This window comes from Mustela lutreola, chromosome 2 (genome assembly GCF_030435805.1).
Source record: "Mustela lutreola isolate mMusLut2 chromosome 2, mMusLut2.pri, whole genome shotgun sequence".
NCBI lineage: Eukaryota > Metazoa > Chordata > Mammalia > Carnivora > Mustelidae > Mustela > Mustela lutreola.
In genome coordinates this window covers 111,439,126-111,461,970 of record NC_081291.1, presented here as the reverse complement: position 1 = coordinate 111,461,970, position 22,845 = coordinate 111,439,126, and the positions used below count along the sequence as shown (strand labels likewise).

Sequence of the window (22,845 nt, the reverse complement as noted above, 5' to 3'; positions counted from 1 at the left end):
GTGGGATGAGGGCCACCAGTAAACCACACTGCATATACTGCTGCTCCCACAGAGCCATCTTTGTTCCTGTAAGACCCCTTGTTCTGTGCCAGGTGAGCATGAGACACCTGGTATGTGTGTATTTAGCTGTTTCTTTAAGAAACAAACCATGATTTTACAATAATCAGAACTGCAAGTAAGATTTAAGGATTGCTTTTTATCCTTCCTGTTATCAACACAGGAACTCTTTCTTATTACAGGATGTGTTACTTCTCTATAGTCAAGACTTTGCTTTGGGGATGAAACTGGGAACTGAAAGAAGTGATTATATTTTCTAAACAGGAAAACTTCTATTTGAAAAATAAGAGTAATGGAGTTGGCTTCTTATAAATGCTACTGGTGTCCTGTGGTCCACCCCCCCACACCCCCCACCCATTCAGGAAAAATAGGAAAGAAAGAGAAACCAAAACATTTTATTTAGGCATGTAGAATCTAAACAGCAATCACAATAAATAGTCCTGTGGTAATACTAGATAAAGTAAGCAGTTTAGTAATTAACTCTTTTTCAGATGAAGAAACAGACTTGAAGAAATCAATGAGTTGTCCCCAGCTGTAGTAAGATGCCAGAGAAAGGTCTGTATAGTTCAGGTTCCCTGACTGACCACTTCTGACACAGATATCCTGTGACACAACAGAAAACAAGTAAACTTTGGAGTTAGAGTGCTTTGGGTCTGAATCTTAGCTCTTTAACTTTTAGCCGTGACTTTCAGAATCTCACTTCACGATGTGGAACCTCAGGTTTCAAATTGGAAAAGCCGTGATAATGGTACACACTCTGGAGGGCTGTTGTGAGGTTTAAGTGAGATCGTGTATGTAAGGCCTCTGGGACATAGTAAGTTAATAATTTCTCTTTCTTTTTTACTTTCTTGCCAGTCGTTTCCACACCACTTGGCCCTTTATAACAAAAATTTCTCTTATAAAAAGAGATGTGTGTTAAATTAGAAAGGGGGAGAGTAAACAGGCTTAAGTGTATTCCAGTCTGGTATGATCTGAACAATCTTCAAGCATCTTTGCCTTAATAGATCTCCCAGCTAGGTTGCCGTCCAGTGCCGTTTTACCTGCTCTGATGCCCCCATTCCCCAGTGCAGTGGAGAGATTAAAGGAGAAATCCAGTTGGGAGATTTCTTAAGACTAGCCTTAAATACTCCATTCAGCTTCTTTGATTTTCCAGCTGATGCCGTAGATTAGAAGATGCCTACCATGCCGAGATTTTCTCTTATCAAAAAATAGGACTGTCAGCTGACTGGCATGTTATTAATATTAAATGAATAAAATGTGCAGTAGTAAAGCTTGTCATTGAAGGATCTATGATAGTGCATATTTGTTTATTTTCGTCCCTGTGCCTCGCAGAGGAGACTGAGACTGAGATGGGATAATAGTGGAAGGTTTCTGCCCAACTCTTAAAAAAACATTGCCTGTTACTCATGAACTGTCCTAATTCTTTTTGAATTTTTTCTCTGTCTGTGCTCTTCTATTTCCTTGTGGAGTCTGCTTAGCTAGTAAGCTCTTACTAAATGTAAGCAGGGCTGTGGAAAATTCCTCTCTGATTTTCATCCAGATCTCATTTTCAGATTTTTGGGTTCAACTCTCTTCCGTAGTTTATAACCCCCCAAACAACCAGATGTAGAATCCAAGGCCTCTTTCCTCTTGGGGCAGAGGATTTTTCCTGAACAGCATTGTACATGAGAAGTTACACAACTCCATGTGGGTGAATTACCATATCTGGCTTTGTTTTGGTATAATTTTATTGTGCTTTTTAACAGAGCACAGATGTAAGGAAAATAGCATTTCCATGCAGGAAGACAGATGTACAAAATTTAAAAAAAAAAAAAAAAAAAAAAAAAAAGAAGGAATGAAAGAAAGGAAAAAAAAAATCTTTAGTATTCTTACCAGTATTGTAGCCTCCCTCTCCTGCTTCTCCCCTACTTTCCCCCTTCTCTTTCTTTTTTGCTCTTGTCCTTCCTCCCTCCCTCCCTTCTTTCCTTTCCCCCTTTCTTCTTTTTTCTTTTTTAAACTTTTTTACATAGTGTCACTATAGTAGTTGCATTTCTCCTTAGGCCCCTGTTGAAGCAGGGTTGTAGCCTTCGGGAATACTGGACCGCATGAGTTTGTAACTAAGAAAAAGTGAGCTAATTCCATTGGGATCATTCTCTTTGGTTACAACATAAGCATTTGTCATTTCATAAAGCTAAAGAATGTGTGTTTGGTTGATTGAAGTTATTTTTAAATAAAACTCTTAAGCATATGTGTGTGTTTGTGTGTGTGTATCTATAGATATACATATGTGTCTTTTGAACTTAGGTCCAAATATATGTTAATGTGCAATATTTTAGGGCAAAACTTTTTTTTTTTGTTTGTTTGCTTAAGTAAACATTAGCATGACCATGTTATGAAAAGTCTGTGGCACTACTCCAACAGTTTGAAACCATTTATAATATGAACTGTTCAGAGACAGACTAAGTAACCAATGTACATTAAAAATTAATCTAGTGTGAACCATGGTACTTTTTCGTAACATAGAATTTCATGTTCTAAAAGAGTATTTATGTAAGCTGCTAATATTTAGAGCATAGCTCAAATAGTAGTACATTTTAGCTACTTAAAAAAAAAAGCCCTATGTTTTGGTACTTTAAAAATAAGATTATACAGGGTGCCTGGGTGGCTCAGTGGGTTAAGCCACTGCCTTTGGCTCAGGTCATGATCTCAGGGTTCTGGGATCGAGTCCTGCATCGGGCTCTCTGCTTAGCAGAGAGCCTGCTTCTCTCTCTCTCTCTCTCTCTCTGCCTGCCTCTCTGTCTACTTGTGATCTTTCTCTGTGAAATAAATAAATAAAATCTTTAAAAAAATAAAAATAAGATTATACATATATGCCCAGAAAGGGGGGAGTGAGTGGAAGGTTTTTAGTTGAGAAAATTCTTCTCTCTTATCTTGGTCATACGGATATTTTTACTTAGTAGAATTGGTATGTTGTTTTCCAGTCTTACACCTTCTAAAGATTATATGTATGATGAGTTCCCTACTGAATTAGATGATAATTGCTAGTTGATAAAGAAGTATAGCAATATAATAGAATGGTTTTCTTTCTTCTTTTTTTTCTTTCCACTGATCATTTGACAATCACATTTTTAGATTTCTTCAGTTGATTTTATGCCAAAGATTTCCTCAGTTTGAAACCTACTACCATTGAGGAATGGAAGTGGAAGCTTTCAGGGAGAAGTGATGCCAATATAAAGTCATATAAACCAAAAAAATAGCGTAAGGAATCCAACATAATAGTTTAGTAATTTAAGAAAATATATATATTTATTTGAGAGAGAGAGACAGAATACGAACAGAGGGGAGGAGCAGAAGGAAGGGAGAGGGAGAACCCCAAGCAGACTCCCCACTGAGTGTGGAACCTGCAGGGCTCAATCTCAGGACCTGGAGATCATTACATGAGCCAAAATCAAGAGTTGAACACTCAACTCACTGAGCCACCCAAGTGCCCTAGTAATTTAGTAATTTGTAATCTACTTGGGAAAGATGTGTTAGGCTCCTCTGGGCTCCACTATACCTTGTTTGTGATAATGCTTCTCTTAGGGCACTCACCTTTGCATGTTTTAAATTATGCTAATAATTTTGCTTCTAAAACTTAATAGGTAAGAATTTTGAGAATATTGGCCATATATGCTGTTTTTCTACAGGTCTGTAGGAGAATATTTAGCCCATCGAAGGCAGTCAGTAAAACTGTGTTTTTAGTCTTCATAAGCTTTTTAGCTTATGGTATATGTTGAACACCTTTGTTCATGGTTAAGGCAGAATCAGAGGCCATGCATACTGACAACTGATTTGTCTGTTTTCCTCTGTCTTTTTCCATGACTATATCCACTGCCTTGTCTTGATTTATAAACAAAACCTGGAAAGCCTACAAAATAAGTGTTTTGTGCTTTATCTAGGAATAATACAAAAAATATTGCTGTTATTTTTGGTGAGGAAAATCTATTTTATATAGTTCATTTCAACTTAAATAAAAGGTGAATTTTGTTATTAAAAAAAAAACTATGCTTTTATTAAAATGACTTTTTTCCTAGCATCTGGAGATCCTTAATTGTGTTTTGTCTTGTACTCACAGTTTCACATTTTCAAGATTTGGATACAGTGGAGAATTTTTATTCCAATAAATGTATTTACCAGGAAATCTAATTATGGAGTGGTTTTTTTTGATACATTAGTGCAAATTAAGCCTACCTGATTAATATGATAATTAAAAAATAATTGAAGCTGACTTCAGAAGGGCTTATAAGTTCTTTTAGGTTTGTTTTATCAAGTTATATTTTGTGAAACAGTAAATCCATAAAGTTTATGCTTTTTATGTTAAAGTCGTCTTTCTCAAAATAAGTTTGAGTATATTTGGTTATATTTGAGTATATTTGAGTATATTTGGGTTGTTATAGGAAGATAACAGGCTTCTTTTACCAAAGTTTTAAAGTAGGTGAAGGTGCATTTTAAAGAGTTAGATGTAATGTATGCTTTCTACTCAGTGCCTTGTGTTTTCTGGAGAACCTTTAGAGACTGGTGTTCTCTGAAACAGAGCTTTGGAAATGCTCTTCTAGACCAGCCTTTAACAGGAAGGAAGCTGAGGAGGACCAAGGAGGTTGTTTATGTCATGGGTGACTAAGCTGCACACAGCATTGTGACTAATTGTCATCTTCAGTTTGTTTCAGGGGAAGTTCTTTCTCCTGAAATCACCTTCCTGAAGGCAGGGCACAGTAATGCTAGAATGTGGGGAGGGACACGCACTTGGTGAAGCTGTAGCTCTTCACACAGCAGTCACTTGTCAGTGGGGCCCTGATCCTTTCCCTCATCAAGTATGGGCAGCCTTTCCTCTCACCCAGTCGAAGCTTACTCAAAAAAGAGCTGAGAGCTTAGAACAACAGGTTTGGGTGCTAAGGCCCATAACTGTTATTTTCCTTGATGAAGAGCACTTTCTTTGACTAGATAATGCAAGGCAAGAAGTGGCATCATCTCATTTCTTTCCTGGTTCTTTACACTGAGAACATGGCTTATTACTGTGTATCCATTAGGACAAAATTCAGTAGCGGGAGGGCAACTATAAGGTCTCTAAAGCATAGTTTAACTTAATCATTTCTGCTGGACCTGGTAATTTTCCCTTATATTTTTACTCCGTTACAACAAGGGAAATTTCTGTAAAGCAAACCATTTATAGTGTTAGGTGCTTAGTAAACATGATAACTCAGGAAAATTTTGCATTTTCTTCCTATTTTGCAATAAGCATAGAGATTTGGGAAACTCTACTATAATAATACTAGCTTTGGGAGAGCAAGATATCTATCCTACTTCTCTCTCTCTCGAACTGATTGATATATTACTTTATAAGACACCAAATACAATGAACCTGGCACAGGGGTTATATGTGGTAACAGATTTATTAAAATGATGCATTAGGGAATCAAGCAAGACATTTGACTTTAAGACTGACTGGTAATGTGTGTAATATGTATATAAATTGACATCTATATGTATATATAGACTATGTAGATATAAATATGTATGTATATCTATAGATAAGTACATATGTGTTTGTGGATACATGACCATATAGAGAGAGAGAGACAGTCAAGTAGTTGATTGGTAGAAAGGTATGTATATCTTGCACAAAATTTATGAGACACTTCCAGCATAGAAATCCATTAAAGACAGTATGTTAATTAGTATATTCATGAGTTTGAATTTAGGTATTCATTTAACATACGGTCAGATTTGTAAGGCCATTTTGATGAACATTAAAAGCTGAGTATGTGGATAGTCACTGCTAATTTACCTAGCTGCCACATCCATAATGTTCTACACTGACCTGAAAGTAATTCATTTATTCAGATGAATTTTTTTGAAGTTTGCCTTCCAGTCTTAGTATATTCTTCATTTTGACTTATTTAAAAAATTGCAAAAGGCAGAGTAGTAATGAATTCTTGGTTCAAAATTTATATCAACATCTGAGCACTTCTTATATTCCCTATTATAAATATAAAGTAGGCACCTCAAACTTCTTGGGATTGTTATTTTTCACAAGTGAATGCTGTTGCATATTTGGTCTGTAAGAATCCTGGCAACCCCGGGGCGCCTGGGTGGCTCAGTGGGTTAGGCCGCTGCCTTCGGCCCAGGTCATGATCCCAGAGTCCTGGGATCAAGCCCCGCATTAGGCTCTCTGCTCCATGGGGAGCCTGCTTCCTCCTCTCTCTCTGTCTGCCTCTCTGCCTACTACTTGTGATCTGTCAAATAAATAAATAAAATCTGAAAAAAAAAAAAAAAAAAAAAGAATCTGGCAACTCCTAGGGACCTTCTGTCCAAAAAAGTGTACATGGAACAAAGTTTATGTGCTATTTTGTGGGTCTTTCATAGAAATAAGCTTCAGATTCAGAACACTGTAACTTTCTAGCTCAAACGTTTAGTAAGCCTTCATCCCATGCAGTGTGGACTCCAGAGTCCACACACACTGAGATTGTGTGTAAGAAGACCTGTGATCCAGTCTCAGACTGTTTATCTAACCTTACCTTTCTCTTTAACACCCCACTTCCTGTGTTCTAAATGGACTGTTGTTTGTTCCCAATACAACATTCATATTTTTTTCTGAGGTGGCTCTCCCTCCTTACTTTGCCTATTGGAATCCAGTTCTTTATTCAAAACCTAACACAAATACAAAGACTTGCAGTAATTAACTTAAGCAGAAATAAGACTTGCCTCTTATATACTCACATTGGTATTTTTACCCTCTTATTGAGGCATTTATGATTTAATTGTATTATAATTATTTACACATACCTTTGTTTTCAGATGATGATGGTAGTCTTTTAGGGGCAGGGTCAGAATGTTATTTATCACTCAGTAACCGCTAAAAACTTGCCTGGAGATGAAGCAAGGGGGAGACAGAAAGAATATCGTTTTCTCTTCTTCAGTTATGACAGTAGTACTCTTAATGCAAAGCTAAATCAGAATCAACAGAAAAATTCTTTTATAAAATTTTAAAATTAAATTATACATACAGTTTATAAAGTTTCATAGATTACCACACTCTTCTCCATCCAGACTTACTGAATTATCAGCTTGGAAAAAAGGCCCGCAAATAAGTATTTTAAAAATTATATTGTATAGCCAGCTTTAGGAAAGCTAGGTTTGTATGTCTTCAGATTGCATTAGATTTAAATTTAGTTGAAAACAAAAAAAAAGAAAAGTCTTTCTTGTTCATCTGGATCATGCACCACTCCTGTTGGGCTATTATGGATGTCATTTGAATAGCATGAGCTTAATACCTGAAAGTCTGGAAAGCTATGGACAGAGCCCACAAAAGCTTGGCAATGGAATATCAAACTACTGACTTGTAGGGCCACTGGGTGGAACCTGTTCCACTGTAAAAGGTTTGTTCATTCTCTCGTCATACTGATTAGCATTCTCTCTGTACTTGTAGGACATAGCTCGCCTTTTGCAAGAAAAGGAGTTACAGGAAGAGAAAAAGCGGAAGAAACACTTTCCAGAATCCTCTGGATCCAGTGTTTATGGAGATAGTTACTATTACGAAAATGGAGGTAACAATATGATTTACTCTGTCCTTAGACTCAACCATAAGACACCCCTTTAAATTTGTAAAGTGACCTCAGGGGCTGTGTGGATTTGTGGCCAGATCCTCTCTGAATCTAATGAATTCAACTGTTCTTAGTTGAATGATCAGAGCTATTTTTATGGCTGTTAAAACAACTGTGGTTTTGTAAGATTTGACATGCATTCTGTTGTGCTGTAGCCATTTGGAATGCCGTACTACATTCTAAGCACATAAACTGGGGTGTAGAAAATGGGGTGAGTCTCTGGGCTTGGCCTTTCTCAAAGAGTGTGGGCAGAATGTCCGAAGTAGCAGAGAGACACGGATAATGAAGATGGTACGTCCTACATCAGTTGGTAACAAAGCTTCTTTCTCTGCCTCTTGCCTATTCAAACGTTTACCAATGAGTATGTGTGCTGATGACAAAATTAAATTCTAAGACACTCTGTTCATTATTTGTCCTTGATGCTTCCTTGCTGTTTGACTGCCGTATAGAAAAATTCCTGAGGACGAGAAGTCCCTTCTCAATTTCTCTTCTCTAGTGCCTGCTTTTGCACTGTAGTGGTGGCAATTGTGGTCCCGGTGATTCTTTACCTTAAAAGTGTGTTGGGAAAGGAGTATTTGCAAGTATTGTTCCATCTTCTTTAAAGATCTGTCAAAGGGAAGACATTTCTTATAATTCTAGTATCAGTATTTTTTGTAGTTCAACTTGGAGACCAGACTTAGGTTAACAAGTAAGTAAAACCTAAAACATCTCCTAAAGAGTAAAGGTATTAAAGTCAATGATCCCCAATGCCCTTGTGAGATAATTATCAGTACTTATCTATAATTTCATTGGAAAGGAGAAGCAGGTATTTATTTGTCTTTGATGGGTAGAATGAAAGGAATGCATATGTAGATGCTAGGATTATTATAGTTGAGTACAATCTTACACAGTCATGCTCTAAATTTATTGTTATCAGTAGAGCTTAGCTCTACTGCAGTTAATAAGCAGGTTGATTATTTATTGTTTGTGCTCTTCTTCCATATGCAAAATGCTCAGCTCTTTTTTTATAGTCATTTTCCCTATGCTGTTTTTTTTAATGAAATCATGTAGTACATCATTTAAGAAGAAAAAAAAAAATATTGCCATATATTTCTGTAGCTAGAGACCAGAAGGCAAAGAGTTTATTCTTCAGCTTTAATTAAAAACTTAGAAATGTGCTATGGCATTTTTCATTTGTTTTTTATTTCTGCTCCGCAATCATGTTCACTGCAAATAAAAACAACCATTTGAAACTATGAAGTCTATAAAAACATTAGGATGGCAAGTAACTAAGTATACTAAAGTATTAATTTTGGCCTTCCTCTGTTAAAACCTTTGGCTAATTTCAGTCGGGACTCAAATCTGGTTGATTTAACCAGAGTGCTGTCATCCTCTAGGGCAGGAGACTATGTTAAGAATTCAGTGGTTTTTCTTAAAGTTAAAAAAAAAAATCATGACGTTGTGACCTCCTGAGCATATGCATATAAATATTAGAGTTCCTCTTCAATTGTGTTGTTTCTGCGAGTTTATAGTTTGCGGAACATGTGTGATCCTCATTCATTTGCCTTTGAGTTGGACCAAGATGAGTTCCACAGAAACCACATTATAATTCAGCTCACATGCACAAAGTGTTAAGTGTAATCCTTATTCCTTTGCAGTGGTCTTTTCCCAACACATAGGGATATTATTTAATCGTACTTCTCTATCTTTATGTATACTATGATTTTTGCCTTAATTATATAATAATTAAAGTAGACATTATAGAAGTAGTTTTCTTTTTAGCTTTTATTTTCTTAAGCTTAAATCTTAAAAATGATCATTTGTAGATTTTCTGCAAATTTGAAATTATCTAAAATGTATGTCAGATTGATATCAGCTGAAATGCTATGTCTTGTTCTTTTGTGAATCCATGTTTTTCTTTCAAAGCCATACCAGTATCATAGGCATATGGATCATTTTTTTTTTTTAATCAGGCTTTTGAAGTCACAAGACCTTAGTTCAAGTTTCATCCCTTCTATAGAACAATTGTAGTGTTGGGAAGTCATCTACTGTAATCACAGTAAGCCTTTTTCTTATTGATAAAATGGAGATTTTAAAAATAAATCCTTCACATGGATTTTGAGAAGATCAAATAATGTAATTTTGGTGAGGACTTAAACTCTTAAGTACTATTGTTTATGCATATATCAGTATTATGTGTATACAACAATATCTTGCATATCTATACAAAAATCATCTTATTTTGAAAGACAAACATGGAAGCACACAAATGTTTATATATATATATGTATGTATGCATATAAATATATATGCATTGGCTATAAGTAAGTTAATTATATTTGCCAAATAACCTAGTCTCAAGAAATATACAAGTCTCAGTCCTTAAACTGGATAGGGTTTCAAAAGATTCAAGCAGATTCCCCAACCTCAGTCTTTTTTCTTTCTGAGGTTTAAAGTTATCACAAGTGAACTAGACAACATGTATTTTTCCTGTCAACTCTGTGAAAATATAGTGACAGCTCTGTTCTAATTCTTGGAGCACACTTACCTAAAGTAGAAGTACTAATATTAGTTAACTTTTTAGAAGGAGTTAAAAACAACAACAAAACAATCATAGTCTCATATATCCATGTCAGAAACAAAGCCCTTCTTGTTTTGGTGGGCTGGAAGGCAGACTTCATTCATGTAGCTCTCTGTGGGAACACTGGTATTAACACTAAACCATTGTTCCCTGGATGTGGTCATCATTTAAGTAGCGAGTCAATATTATATTAATAATTCACAGCAGTAGTCAATTGATTCTTTCTCAATTGTCAAGATATACTTAAAATAATAGTTTGGTAAAAGAATAGATACCTCTATCATAGAGAATAATTGTTCTCTTTCGCTTTTATGTAAAAAATAAATTTAATCAAAAGTTCTGTTGTTTATAAAAAATAAAAAATTAAAAGTCAAAAAAAAAAGTTCTGTAGATAATTTTGTAAACTTTTTGGAAGACAGCTTTTAATTCTATCTATGAAGCAGATTTTCTTTTCTTCTGGAAAACTCAAGAGGAAATGATTAAGGTTTTGAGAACCCTGATGACATCAGTGATACATTTAGTGTGTATCTCCCCTTCCTTTCTGTTCCTTTATTTGATTAGCAATAACAAACTTAAAAAAAAAAAAGAAACAAAACCCCCCAAAATTAAGAAAATATATAGTTCATTATTTCCTCTATGTCCCATCAAATTGGGGTAGCTGTTTCAAATGCAATTCATGCAAGTGGGTAATTTCAATAGGAAAGGTATTTTAGCTAATCTAGCAGTTTTCTGTGGAATTAGGATGTCTTTTTATTCTAGATTGTATTGAGTCTTAGAAAACGTTAAATATGCCTTGCAAAGTGCACAGTACTATCTTTCCTTCATTTTCATAGTATCTTCCTGCCTCAGTGAGATCTAACAAAAGCACCCCTCTATGTGCTATTTTGTATTACATTTAGGGACTTGTATAGTTAGCACACACTGTATTTTTATACAAAGAATACAGTATCGACTCATTTTTTGAAATGAATACAGGGGTGGAAGTGACTCCTTTTCCTGTATTCTGTTATGGCATCCCTTTTTAATTTTTTCCTCTGGCAAAGTTAAGGAAGTTTGGGAGCAGAGTTGTCTAAAGATAACAGGGTCGTTTACTCACTTAAAATTGTCTATTCCATCCTCTTCCACATTGAACTGCATGGCTGGGAGAGAGTAGGGAAATACTAAAATCTGGGTCATGTCTCCAAATGAAATGGAAACTAGCAGCATTCTGATAGAGATTTATTGTCATTTCCAATAAGAATATTTGAAAGTCTCTTCCTGGAATGCTTAGTTATCACCAGGCTTAGTTGTTTTCTGTTTTATAAGACTCTCTCAATCCCTATTTTCTCCCCACAGTAGTTCCAAATTGGTTTTATAAGTAGACTTTAACATTTAATGACTGTGGTTTTTGTTATTGGCAAATATCAAAGTACTATACTAACTCCCTATTCATAATCAAGCTCTTCTTTCAGATTTATTTGACATAATTTTATTTTAGTCTTTTACATTTTTGACTGAATACCCAGAATCCTTCATGTATACATGGACCATTCCAATAAATGCCTGTCCCCTATTTTCAGTTAAGTTGAAAAAGTAGTCTTCTCCATTTTAAAATACATTAAACTTGGGCCCTGTCTTTCCTGCATAGTGAGTTCATACTCTCATTAAGTTAACCTGCATTTCTATTTTTCACATCCCTCCACTTCCACTCAGACCAGCCACAGTCCAGGAGGGCAAGGGAATTGGGTTCTGGAGTCTCAAAGTCATGTAGACTCCAAAGTGATGGAAACACTGTGAAGCAAAGGAACAAGAAACCCAAACATCCAATGGAGAAGTTGGAAGAACTAGAAGATCATTGTTCATCAGGGAAATGTCTGTCATCCTCTAGCTTGGGCAAAGTGAGGGCCAGTTCCCAAATTGACACAGAGCAGCGTGAAAGGAAACGGTCTGATCATGAGAGACTTCGGAGACCTCCACTTCCCAAGATCAGTGGTGAGGTGTTTCTGAGTACTGGATTTGATGATGGGGAGGCTAACAGTATCCATCGAACTTGGAATTGGGAAAAGCAGTCCAGACACCAAGACCAACTTTCACCCAAGTCTTCACAGAAAGCAGGGCTTCATTGCAAGGAAGCTGTTTATGGGAGGGACCATGGGAAAGGTGAGCACAGACAAAGGAAACACAGGCCCAGGACTCCTCCCTTCTCAGAGAGTGAGGAACAGCTCCAGCTCCATGACACAGGTAATAAAGGACAGTCACTTTGAAAGTCCTGGTATCCTGTATATGTATACAAGCGAATGTATTTAATAAGCATCTTAAGCAACCTATTCTTTATCTTTAGTTTATACTCATGGCTTTAAAATAAATCCTGGAGCCAAATATTATAAAAGGTATCTACTTAAAATCAAGTTTATAGTAAGAGGAAAAATATTTGTACCTTTCTCCTACTGCTTTCTAAGAAAATACACCAGTTCCTTACAAAGGTCTTTTAGCCCCAGATTGCAGTGGAGGTGCCCGTCCTGGATACAGTTCTTCATTTGCCAAGACCGTATACCAGAGATCAGAGACCAAATCAAAGCTCCTGAATTTCTGGTTGTAAGTAAGAGGTATTGACACTGTCTTCATAGTATTTGCCAAACTAGATAACCAATGAGTCTGGAAGTACCAGCTTCTCTTGGTCTCATCTTTTTTCCCATTTGTAAAGTGAGAGATTGAATAGGCAGTCTGTTATAACAGCATATTTCTAATTGTGGGCCTTGGGCTATTTTTGTCAGAATCAGCTGGGCTGTTTCCTAAAGAGGCAGCTTTCTGGATCTCATATGATCATTTCTGTACTTTCTTCTGGTGGGGTGGATTTGTTTTTGACCTGTACTTAAAGTTGGAAGGCCATTGCCTTAAGTTTCTTTCTAAGCTGTAACCATCTAGACTCTAAGACTGCAGTTGGTGTTCTGAAATGTCAGTATTGGGTACGTTCTGTTCTTGGGGTTTGTTTGGAATGAGGTGAATGTTAGACTTGAGCCTCAAATTTTCTGGCATCTTTGAGGCTCTGACATCCTTCATTGACACAGTAATGGTTTTCTCTGTTCTTATCTGGAAACTGCTGTGGTGATGTTTTCCTTGTGGCTGTACCACTATCAGTCATAATCAGGCCATACTCCTCTTCCTCATTCTATTTTACTCTTCCTGAAGTTTTACAGAGATACGAGGGTTACTGGGGAGTTCCATGGAGGCATCTGTTCTTATTTTCTTCCTTCTCACTGCCCAGCCAACCACTTTTTCTGGGTCTGGAACTGGTTTCTACGTTGCAGATTCAGGTGGATTTGGTAGGTTTCTTCTACATGTTATCTCTTCCTATGATGTTAGTCATTTAAGCTATTAAAAGACAAGGTCGTAAAGAAAATGAAACTTCAGTTCAGCAACCACATTGAGTATCTGCTGAAAATATTCTGCCTCAGGCTTTATGTTCTGGGATATATGCTTGGATCTGAGCCCCAGAGGTATAAGTCAAGCTAGAAAGTAGAATAAATGTAAACAATTACAAATTAGATGTACTTTGAACAAAGAGCTATGTGGGAGTAGAGGAGGCAGTGATATGATCTCTCTATAACAAGTTATACTATCTATATCCAAATGTAGAAAGGTATGTTGGAGTCATAACATGGTGAAGGATTGCTCCTATCTCTACATTTCTGATTCTGTGATTCTGCTTTTTAAGTATGCTTTGAGAGCTGGTTATGGCTTTTCATTATACTTGAGGCTTTCTTAAACAGGCTTGAGAAAGGTAAAACTAATAGGAAATAAAACACTGATTCACAACCCTCCTACTGGAATTGTGGGTAAACTCCCTCTTCCCTGCTACCCCCCCACCCCCCAGTAGTTTAAAAAAACAATGTGGCTAGGTAGCTACTAAAATGGCTACAGTGTAGCTGCTGATCTGTCATTCTGTACTCATCTTTACAAATTTTACCTTCCTAGAGATTTGAGGTATTTGATTTTGTGACCCTCTAGAATAGAAGATTACTTAAAATGCAATTATTAAATACTGGTGTCTATTCTTGTTTTTATAAAAGCACAGTTCTTAAAGTTGTTAGCATAAGCCAAAGTTTTGTTTAAGTTAGTAATGAAGAAACTACCAGGATGACAAAGAGCTAGGTCTAACAGAATTTGCATAGTCAGTTGAAAAAGGAATGCAAAATACAATTGCTAAATTAAATATAAGATCAGTTAACTTTCTAAAGGACTTTAAAACCCTATCTCCTATGAGGGTAAGTTCTCTAATGAACTTTTAAGTTATAACAGCTTATTACTTCCTGCTGGTTAACTTCCAGCCTCTTAGGACCATGAGACATTTATATCTTTCTGCTGTGACATTCCCTAAGCTTCAGACTGGCTTATTAAAAAATATTCTTGCATGATATTCAAGAATCTATCAGTCCTCATCTTACCTTATCCCAAATTTGGGATAAATGTGTCTTCAGTATTAATACTTCTAATAATTTTAGCCTATTGTGCGAGAATATAAAGGTAAGCTTGATTTTGTGTTTGTTCAGGAAGGTTCTTGTGTCCTAAACTGGAGAATGATGAACAAAAGACAAGCAAGAATTAAATTAAGAATTGAATGTGCAGGGGCATTTGGGTGGCTCAGTCAGTTAAGTGTCCAACTCTTGATTTTGACTGCAGTCATGATCTTTGGATCATGAGATTGAGTCTCCTTTCAGGCTCTGCACTGAGTATGGGGCCTGCTCGGAATTCTCTCTCCTCTCCTCCCTCTCTCAATCTCTCTCTGTCAATAAATAAATAAATAAATAAATAAACAAATAAATAAAAGAATGTGCAGCCATTAAGTATGGCTCACCTGATTTTTTTTTTTTTAAAGAGTTTATTTATTTATTTGAGAGTTAAGAGAGAGTAGGGTAGGGGGACAGAGGGAGAAGCCAACTCCCCACTGAGCAAGGAGCTTAGTGGGGAGTTGATCCCAGGACCCTGGGATCATGACCTGAACCTGAAGGCAGATGCTTAACTGACTGAGTCACCTAGGCAGCCCTCACCTTATCTTTTGGAAGCTAGTTTTTGGATTGTTAAGTCTACTGAGATAAGAGCAGCCATTCTGTTAATTTCCTTCAATTAACTCCGCTTTTAACATTTTTAATCTCCGTTTTCTATAATGAAATGTGTAGACTTCCAATGTAGTGTCTGAAGTTTGTCTTATATACTTAAAAAAGCTCTTTTTACTTCTGGTACTGAGCATACTGCATGCAGTCACCAGTCCTGCCAGAAATCTAATAATTGAGTTTTTTTTGCTTGTGAGACATGTACATTTCAATGACATATCAATAGTTCAAATAAAGTGTTTCTCCACTAGATATTTGAGACTTAGAGAGATATTACCTCAAATACTTACTCATTAACTATTCTGTTCATTCATTCATGCATTCATTTATATTGAGGTATAATTAACATACTATTTTAGTTTCAGGTATACAGTGAAATGATTCAATATTTGTGTATATTGTAAAATGTTCATAAATCTGGTTAATATTCATCACCATATACAAGCACAAATGTTTTTCGTGTGATGAGAACTTTTAAGATGTACTCTCTTAACAAAAAAGTATGTATTCTCTAACACCTTTCAAATACGCAGTACAGTATTATTACCAATAGCTAAACCATATTTACTTATTTTATAACTGGAAGTTTGTACCTTTTGACCCCCTTCAACCATTTTGCCCACTCCTTACCCTCTGCCTCTGGCAACTCCCAGTCTGTTCTATGTATCTATGAGTGCTTTTTTTTTTTTTTTATGATTCTCTATAAAGTGAGGTCATAAAGTATTTGTTTCTTTATGGCTGATTTAGTTGACTTAGCATAATGCTGTCAGAGTCCTTCCATGTTGTTGCAAATGGCTAAATGTTCTTTCTCATAACTGAATAATATTCCATTGTATATATACCGTATTTTTTTATCTGTTCATATGTTGATGGACCCTTAGGTTGTTCCCATTCTTAGCTTTTGTAAATAATGCTACAGTGAACATGGGGGTACATATATCTTTTCGAGTTAGTGTTTTGGTTTCTTTCAGAAAAATATCCAAAAATGGAATTTACTGGATCCCATGGTAGTCCTATTTTTAATTTTTGAGGAACCTCCATACTGTTTTCCATAGTGGCTGTTCCAGTTTACATTCTCACCAACAGTGCACAAAGTGTTCCCTTTTCTCCACATCCTCACCAACACTCATTATTTCTTGTCTTTTTGATAATAGCCATTCTAACAGGTGCAAAGTGAAATTTCATTGTGGTTTTGATTTGTATTTCCCTGATGATTAATGATGTGGAGCACCTTTTCATGTACCCGTTGGGAAATTTGTAACTATTTACTCCCATTCCATAGGTTGTCTTTTCATTTTGTTAATGGTTTCCTTTGCTGTGTAGAAGCATTTCAGTTTGACATAGTACCAGTTGTTTAGTTTTGGTCTTGTTGCTTTTACTTTTGGTGTCAAATAAAAAAAAAATCATTTCTAAGAGCTTATGTTTCCTTCTTAGAGTTTTATGGTTTCAGGTCTTATGTTCAGGTCTGTAATCCACTTGAGTTATTTTTTTTTTTTTTTTAAGATTTTATTTACTTATTTGACAAAGAGAGATCACAAGTAGGCAGAGGGGCAGGCAGAGAAAAAGAGAGGAAGCAGGTTCCTGGCTGAGCAGAGAGCCCGATGCAGAGCTTGATGAGGGGCTTGATCCCATGACCCTGGGATCATGACCCAAGCCAAGGGCAGAGGTTTTAACCATTGAGCCACCCAGCCACCCCCATTTGAGTTATTTTTTTATAGTATAAGTCCAGTTTCATTCTTTTGCATGGAGCTGTCCAATTCTACCCATACCACTTATTGAAGAGACTGTATTTTCCCCATTGTATATTCTTGGCTTCCTTGTCATAGATCAACCGAACATATATGCATGGATTTATTTCTGGGCTCTCTATTCTGTTCCATTGACCTGTGTATCATTTTCTTTTAAACTGCCTGGAAGTGACCGTCTTACCACCCTGTCAAACCAATTAAGTTTGTTCATTTGACTATTTGACTTGAATGTCTTCTAAGTGTCTTTGAAAGATACTAAGACAAAATGTTTTCTTAGTGAATTCTGTGGTGTAGAGTAAGAGTGGAGAGGGTTTAGTATGTTAAAATCTGAACACATCCCACTCTGTTGTTTTTTTTACTGGTGGCAAAATGGAAGGAAAAAGGCCTAACTGTAATCTTTGCTGTGAGACTCAGCTGCTTAGAGAAGTATCAGTTTCCTATAGATAGGAGAATAATATCACAACCTCTTTTCCACTAACTTTGTTCAATTCCAGCTCCCTATATAATTTCATTTATTTTCCCTGAAATACTGTTTTCCAGTTATGACCAAACTAATGATAACTCAGGGAGGTTTACTATTTCATTTAAATATGATTCACTCTTGAGAATATCTGTTTCCTGACTGTCCCAAACCACTCAGAAATCTGTTTTAAAGCCAGCCCAGCCCAGCCTACCCCAGAATATAAGATTCAGTAGCTCTAGAGGTGATGAGAAACTGAAGTGAATTCTGTATTCTGAATAAACAGGTGCTAATAGGCCTGAAGTTAAGAAATCCAGGTTTAATAGTCTGTATTTGTGGGGGAAGACATATGAATACATGGCTTGTGGATTTACCACAAAACTAGGTGTAAAGCTCTACAAAGGGAGACTTCTCCAAGTAATTTAAATTTCTTCATGTGCCCAGAATTTAGTTGTATTTTTTCCTTTACTTTTTGTCAAGTGCAGTGAGGCATTTTGATAAACATTATTTTAATGTATGGTTATTTTGATGGATATAATATAGTAAACTAATAGTTTCAATGCCATTTTCAAGCAAGCATCAACTATTAGGATTAAAACAACCAGATCTCATCCAGGCTACCTAAGTTAGAATCCTTGAGGTTTGAGTTGAAGATTTTTATGTTTATTTAAAGCATCCCAAGTGAGTTTAATATATAGCTAGAGTTGACAACCACTGATACAATGAAGTAGGCAGTTAGTAGTAAATTTTATTTCTCCCTTCAGTAGTCCCTTTATTGGAAGTTACTATTCCAGATGGTTAATCATGTTCATGGCACTGAAAATTGTTATTACTTCTGTATCCAATACATTTACAATGTTGAATAATTGTAATTAATACAAGATACAAAGAGGGAAATATCTGCAATTTTGAAATAAACATTAGCAGCTACCACTTGATTAAAAGTTATAAAAGGACTACATGTTGTTTATAACGTTTCAAAGTAAAATGCCACAATTCCCCATCAGTCCCCCATGTTCCTTTTCCCTCAGAGGAGTAGAAATCAAAGTCATTCATTTTGTTCTCTGGTATTTCCCTTATGTTACATCTTCCCTAAAATTTAGCAACAACACTGAACTAATCAAAGCTACAGGAAGGATCTAAAGCAAGTGGGTTTGTTGACCATCAGAGCGGAAACTATGGTAGGGCCTCTTGTGGGCTCACAGGTACTGTCACATAGCTCCCCGGTGATACTGTTTCTGTTCCCCCTGAAGTAAAGTATGCAAGGCTGAGTTAAATAGAAGGAAGAGCCTCATTTCCTCCAGTCTTGACTCCTCAGCCTCTTTAAAACTCCCGACTCTTCTAACTCTCCTTACTCTATTTTTTTTTTTAAAATTTCAGTGACTTCACCTTTTTTTCACTAGCTATTTTTGCAAAAGCCTCACTTACAGTTCATTGTGCGATTTTCTGCTGTTGAAGAAACTATATGAAAGGGGAGTTTTGCCTGGTGATTTTGTGTGGGTAACTTTGTTTCAATGTGTGGATAATCTGCATTGCCACTTCTGTGCCTAAGGGAAAAACTTATTTCACGTGCACCCTACACGGAATTCTATAGTGGTGGCAGTGTTGTCAGTGTTAGATACTAAAGAAGAACTTTAACTTTTGCATCTTTTCAGAAAACAAATGCAGTTGCCTTATTACATTGAGTTTTTTCTAGGAATGAAGCCAAGAGGGATGAAAGAAGCTCTCTCTACTCCCTCACGAGTGGCGCACAGAGATCAGGAATGGTATGATGCTGAAATTGCCAGAAAACTGCAAGAAGAAGAAATTTTGGTGAGTAAATTTTCACGTAGAACTTTAGGTGATAATCACTAGGTTTTCTTGAATTGAATCATTCTTGAGATTATGTAATAGGCTTAATGAACCTCTATGAGTTGAGAAGCTGGTACCTTTTTATCGGTGGGAAAATCAAGACAATGGGAATAGATTGTTCAGTTCTACTTACTGAGTAAACATTAGCAACAAAATTCCATATCCCTTTCTCTCTTTCATTGAGTCCTGATAATCCTTTAGTAATCTGGTGTGGAATTTGATAAAAATAGCCCCTGCTCTGGCTGGTGAAAGTATACTAATTAAACTTCAGGGATGTTGATTACAGCTGGTTTGAAATACCAGCTTACTTTTATGGAAGATTTTTTAAAAATGGACAACACAGATTCTAGTTAAATGACTCAATTTTGTGTATTTCTATACTGTAGGCTACCCAGGTGGACATGAGAGCAGCTCAAGTAGCCCAGGATGAGGTGAGTTCATATTCATTTGGCCAGTACTCTTTAGAAATATCCAGTAGCTTTTGCCCACAACTCTGCAATCAATGGTATTGACTGGATTTTGTTTAGGAAATCGCTAGACTTCTCATGGCTGAAGAAAAGAAAGCTTATAAGAAGGCCAAGGAGCGGGAGAAATCATCTTTGGACAAAAGGAAGTACGACCCTGATTGGAAGGTAAGTTCTGTTTATTGTTTCTCTGATTTTTGTAATGGGGACTCTAATTTTAGGGTAAATTCTGCAACTGTATTTAGTGTTTACAAATTATCTGTATTGCATATATGGATCTAATTTGTAAAAGTGACTTCATTACAAAGAAACTTAATTCTTCAAAGTAACTGTGAAAAGATTACTGCTAAGATTGAAAACTCATTCCATTGATTTTAAGATCAGTTGAGGTGCAGGTGCCTCTGGTCATAAGCAACCTTAGTTTTACTAATATTTACCTTACAGGAGAATGTAGTATTTTCTCATGCTTTCCTATTTCACCAGTGACCTTTTCTTTTTCTCTCTCTGCTTTTTCTGTGTGCTTATATTGTCCATCCATGATCATGTGCCCATAATTTTTCTTTCCTCTGACATAACTTGATCTGTGGCAAACCGACAGATACCACTAGCAACCAAGGCTTAGGTCAGAGTGTAGGAACCGTCTAGCATGAGCTTGAACTATCATCTTCCTCTCATCAGTCAGAAATACTAGACAGAGTAGTGGCTGCCATCTCTTCTGCTGTAAAGTAATGTCATTGTTGTTCATGGTAGTTGCAGGTCCAGGTTCACAAACATTACTCAGTAGTTACTGTGTGCAGTGCACTGCTCTGCACTTAACAGGGAAGGGCAAACATACAGTTTCCTTATCATACTGTAAAATGTAGGAGGGTAAAGAGGACAATGTAGACTGCGAACAGATACAAGGTCAAGCTGGCTGAAGAAAGCAGAGTAGAAGAACAGCAGAGTTGCAGGGAGGAAGAATTCCCAAGGTAAAGGTTTTTCAGAGAGGGAGTTTGTACTAGGCCTGAGAAGATTCAGCTCAGGTGTGTATCCAAGCCATAGTGATGTTTAGCACTGTCCTTTCTCTCTCGAACAAATTCCTCCCTTGGGTCTCTGGTTTCAGCACCGATTAGGAGGAAAAAGAAGACAGAAACCGTGATAACAGCATTGCTCTACTGTTTCCTCTTGCTCAGTTATTCAGTTGTCAGTTTGAAATCAAATGAAAGCATTATTAATTATGTATAGGTCTTTCTTTCTTTTTACCCTTTTAGTAATTCAGGATTTTCCTAACAAATGTATTTCATTTTAGTGGAAAGGCTCCCAAATGCTTCTGCTCTATAAGTTAAGCTACAAATAATTGTCCAGGAGTTACTTGGATTCTTTGTTAGCTCAACTGTGAAGAAGTGAGTATTTTTAAAAATCACAAATCAAGCAATAAAAGGGGAAGGCCACACTTCTAGCAAGTATCAAGACTTCTTTAGTTCCTAGATTCTGTAATTGGTGCTGGCATCGTTCTTCTGATAGAAAGGTTGAATTGAATGTTCCTTAGTTTCCTGGCTTGAAAATCACCATCCCCAAGTCACATGTTCAGAAATAAGTTTAAGAGCACAGACCTACATTCCACAGACTCGGGAAGTTCTTGTCAGCTGTTGTGCAGCTTTATGTTAATAATGGGTGACCAGGCACACTGCTGTCAGGGAGCATGTTGATGTGTAGTTAGCCCACTCATCTCTCATCTACTGACCACTTCCAGCATAGGTTTGTGACTATAATTTTTTTTTATCTGAGTGACTGTATGTAAAAATATCTTACTGTTGTTCATGTGAACGTAAGTTGAAATTGCTATAGTTTGATATGATTTAGATATTTTCTAAACCTAACAATCTTACCATTTGCTGTTTTCTATATGTATGTTTTTTCTTTTGCTTTTCTTTTCCTTTCTTTTCTTTTCTCTTTTTTTCTTCCTTTTTTTTTTTCTTTTTTCCTATCCTTAGCCAAAAACAACTAAATCAGCACACTCAAAGTCGAAAGAGAGTGATGACCCTCACCGTTCTAAGAATGACAGGCCAGCACGGTAAGATGCCACCTGGAAAGGGGAGTGAGGAACTTGACCTTGGGGTGAGTAAGGAGATGTGGATAGTCTGAGAAGAGTGTTCTTTGGAGAGGAGATCCAGAAATTGGCAGTTGTGAAGTGGTATCAAGTCTTGCGGGATTATTCTCAAACTTTGTTTCTTAAACTGGGTCGATCAAGTCAAATCAGGAAGATCATAATTTTACAGAAACTAGGGCATATAAAGAATGATGTGTTTTTTGTTAGGACAAGTTCTTGTCTTTGGATTCACAGCCCTCAGCTAAGAAGGGATGAACTTAAACAATTTCCCAGTAAAATCTCAGCTTTTGAAGTTTTACTGCGTTTCATGGTCATACTGGTGTGTGCTTGATCTTTACACATACTTAAGTTCATTTCTGCGTGAATCTCAAAGTCTTGGCACCTACTTGAGACATGGCAGACTATTCTAAATCCAACTAGATCAAATAGCTGTGGCTATAGTAGATATACTTTTGGACTTCTCTCAAACAGCCTTGGGTCATAGTTCAAGGAGTATATGCAATCTTTCTACCTCCTACCTCAAGTTAGCAATATTTAAGTCTCCGAGGAAGCAACCTTTTTTTGTTCTCTTTGTCCTTTATTGCTTCCTGTGGCTTAAAAAAAAAAAAGACAACCTATTTGGAATAGAAAGAATATTATATACAGAAAGACAGAATTAACACTAAATTTCACATTTTGAAAATTCTTTTAAAACTTTGAATATTGATCCTAATTATTAATATATGTATTAGCTTTATCACATTGAAAAATATACACTACTGTTGCTACTAACTGCCCACACTTAAGCTGCTAGACTTTTTGGCTTAAAGAGAATATGTTTAGTGTCCTTAGAAGGCCAAATTGTTTTGGGATGTCTGAGTCTCTCAGTCAGTTAAACATCTGACTGTTGATCTCAGCTCAGGTCTTC

General features: G+C 36.4%; 1 protein-coding gene across 2 annotated transcripts in view; it reads left to right on the top strand.

The window, feature by feature from the left end:
• Positions 1-22,845, top strand: part of CCDC50 (coiled-coil domain containing 50) — a 78,658-nt gene that overhangs the window by 46,919 nt on the left and 8,894 nt on the right. The window contains exons 5-10 of one of the 2 annotated variants that reach the window (XM_059163136.1): positions 7,502-7,619; positions 11,929-12,456; positions 19,231-19,346; positions 19,772-19,816; positions 19,913-20,017; positions 21,823-21,902. In XM_059163136.1, the coding sequence (XP_059019119.1) occupies positions 7,502-7,619; positions 11,929-12,456; positions 19,231-19,346; positions 19,772-19,816; positions 19,913-20,017; positions 21,823-21,902 (992 nt within the window). The remainder of the gene's footprint in view (positions 1-7,501; positions 7,620-11,928; positions 12,457-19,230; positions 19,347-19,771; positions 19,817-19,912; positions 20,018-21,822; positions 21,903-22,845) is intronic. The other variant, XM_059163137.1, reaches the window with a different exon arrangement.